The following is a 3,209-nucleotide window of genomic DNA, read 5'->3' as shown; positions in this document are numbered from 1 at the left end:
AGAATATTAATAGAATTTTTAAACCACTTTTATGACTCTTTTTAGACTTTTTCTTGTCCCATGCATGAGGAAATTGGGATAAAACTTGCTGGAAGAATTGTTATCAACATTTTTCTTAATAATTAAATAATTATCCCTACCAGCGAAGTAGCTGTTAATCATGTAAAATCTTTTAAAAAGTGAAAATTTAAGAAAGTTTAATAAATTATTTATAATATAATTATTTTATCTTTTAATGAAAAAAGAAAAACATTTTAATATTTTTTATAACTGTTCTTGTTTCTTACGTTGTTTTTAATAATTCTAAATTTTAAATTAAAGACAATTTTTATTTATTTATTTTTTTATTTCTTTCTATTTTTTTTATTTCTTAATAAGTGTTCGTTTAATATCTAAAATTCTGAATATATACTACTTTAGTGAACTTTTTAAATTTAGAAAGTAAAATAATTTTGAAAATGTTTAAAACGTATTAAGTTTTTGAAACATTACGATTTTAAAAACTGGCCTTCTATTTTTTTCTTCAAAATGCAAAATTTCCGGCCGTATAAATAAGCCATGCTTCACTTAGTGAGTAAGAGTTTTTATCGACTAAATATTCAAAAAGTATTCAAGAAAATATCTTTTTTTATCCCTTACCACCTTAAGGAAATGATATGAAAAACTTTGAGCCTTTCAAATATTTATAGAAATAGTTATACAATCCACTGCGTATTGCTAACAATATATTTGCGTAATTATTGCGTAATTAGAATTATTATTCAACTTAATATTGACACTGCTAGTTAATTGAGCGACGCAAAATGTATTATTATTTGCATGCATATATATTTATAAATATAAATAATATATATATATATATATATATATATATATATATATATATATTTTATGTCATGTATATATTTTATGGTATGTATGTATTGTATGAACATAAATGTGTAAATAAATATATTATTGTTAGCATAACGAATATTATTTTGTTTTTTCTGGTATCTTAAGTTTAGCCGCTTTTTTTTCAGAACATTCACTGTTTGAATTTTCAATAAACTGCATTTTTTGAATTTATGACATCTTTATTGATGTAATAATAAATTTATACTATATTTATATAAAAAATAAATTTATATAATACTTACACAGTATTTATGCAATAATTAGTTGAATAAAAATAAAAAAGTGTACAATTATTTTATCTATTAGTAAAACAATTCATTATTATTTTTTGTGGTTATAAAAATCAAAATCAAAACCTTAGAGGTTACCCACAGTCATTATTATCGTTGTAATTTTTTTTCAAAGCAAACTATAAAATTGGATTAATAGTATGCTAACAATCAATGGATTCATAAATGTATAAAAGATAAATGTTTTATTGGCTTTACATAAACGATTTAAATAAGAAATTCTTATTATAGTAATTTATCTGTTAAATCGATGACATATTAAACTTTTATTTTAGACGGATGTTGAACTTATCAAATATAAGATGATTGCTTCAAAAAAGAATATTTCGATACTTTAATATGGCGACCATTGACAATAGTGAAATACACGATTCTAAAGTTATTATTGCAATTAAGTCATTATATTTGTTTATTTGCATTTTCTTGGGTATATGTGGAAATTCAATCGTAATCATTGCAATAATAAAAAATAAAAAGTTGCAGACAATAACCAATTACTTTGTTTTAAATCTTGCAACAACTGATCTTTTGTTTGCTGTGTTTGAAATACCGACTATTATATCTACCACAATTTCAAAAAAGTGGCTGCTCGGTGGATTTGTTTGTGATGGAGTTGGTTTCTTGAACTCTCTATTTTGTACCACGTCAATATGGACTCTTGTTATGATTAGTATAAATAGATTTTTTAATGTAGCTAAAGCTACCCAAATTAAAAAGCTTTATACAAAGAAAAGAACAATTTTTATTATCATTGGCGTTTGGATGTTTTCCGCCATAATTTCATTTCCACCTTTGGTTGGTTGGAGCGAATTCAAATCGGGTTCAAATTTCTGTACAATCAATGGTAAAAAATCTTTATCATATTCAATTTTTATTGCTTTGATCGCCTACATTTTACCTTCCTTATTTTTATCTACTTTATATTTACGCATATTTTTTATGTTATATAAACATGAAAAAACCAAAATGAGGGGGAAAATTAACACTGCTGAATTTTCTGAGCCAATCGATGCAGCATTATTGTCATTTGATAATGAATCTGCTTCATCAGTTCGCAATCAAACTGTGAACAGAAAAATTACCTCATATGACAAAAAAGTGCTGAACTATTATTGCAAATACAAGAAAGATGTTACTATAAGCAATAATATTGAAAATGTTTGCATAATAAGAAATACAGCAAACCCAGAAATCTTAAATGCAAGAGAAAATAATAATAAAAGGGCTATTAAAAAATATTTTAAAGAAGTTCGTGTTACAAAAATGTTAATGATTCTTGTACTATGTTTCTTTTTTTGCTGGACCCCTGTTTTTGTCGGATCAATGCTTTATTCGTTTAATTTAGACCTAAAAGGTTTTCAAGTTGCAACTTTTGGAATTATGTTTGCTTGTCTAAACTGTGTATTAAACCCTTTAATTTATTCTATTATGAATCGCAGCTTTCAAAAGTGTGTCATACAAATGTGGAAAACTATTATTTTACGTTAGTTGTTCAAACAAAAAGCTTCATTATTTTTTTGCTGTTAATGTGTTTTGTTAAAAAAAAAATACTACAAATGTAATACGCAAACTGAAATTCTAGATTTTTATATAATTTATAGATTCAAATATGATAATTTTTTTTATACTTTATGTTAATTTAAGAGGAAAGTTAACAAATAAAACTTTTAAAACAATCTTATGAATGACTGTTACCATGGAAACAAATGTTGTTTTTTTTTGTAGAAATTGTAAATGTAAAATAGAAAGCAATATATACTTACTAAATATAGATGACACCGTTAATTAGAATTTTATAATCAAATCATAAGACACAATGACGTAATGACACAGAACGAGTCATAAAATCTAATGATTTATTCATTTAAGCAATCTAAGTTTTAGGAGTTCCAGATAAAATAGGTTTTTTAAAGTTTTGTTTACATTTTCTGGCGTCAAATAAAAATACTAATTAGAGCACTTTTTTTTTTTAACACCACGTTAAAGTATCATTATTAGTATTTTTATTTGATTACCATAACA

At 24.1% G+C, this 3,209-nt stretch overlaps 1 protein-coding gene across 1 annotated transcript; it reads left to right on the top strand.

The window, feature by feature from the left end:
- The first annotated feature begins 1,425 nt into the window (after positions 1 to 1,425).
- Positions 1,426 to 2,894, top strand: LOC105847737 (alpha-1A adrenergic receptor). The gene has a single exon (XM_065796418.1). The coding sequence runs from the start codon at positions 1,527 to 1,529 to the stop codon at positions 2,673 to 2,675; it is 1,149 nt and encodes a 382-aa protein (XP_065652490.1). The 5' UTR covers positions 1,426 to 1,526; the 3' UTR covers positions 2,676 to 2,894.
- Positions 2,895 to 3,209: the final 315 nt, after the last annotated feature.

Source organism: Hydra vulgaris, chromosome 04 (genome assembly GCF_038396675.1).
Source record: "Hydra vulgaris chromosome 04, alternate assembly HydraT2T_AEP".
Taxonomy (NCBI): Eukaryota; Metazoa; Cnidaria; class Hydrozoa; order Anthoathecata; family Hydridae; genus Hydra; species Hydra vulgaris.
The sequence above is the reverse complement of the archived record's forward strand: the minus strand, read 5'-3'. Positions and strand labels throughout refer to the sequence as shown.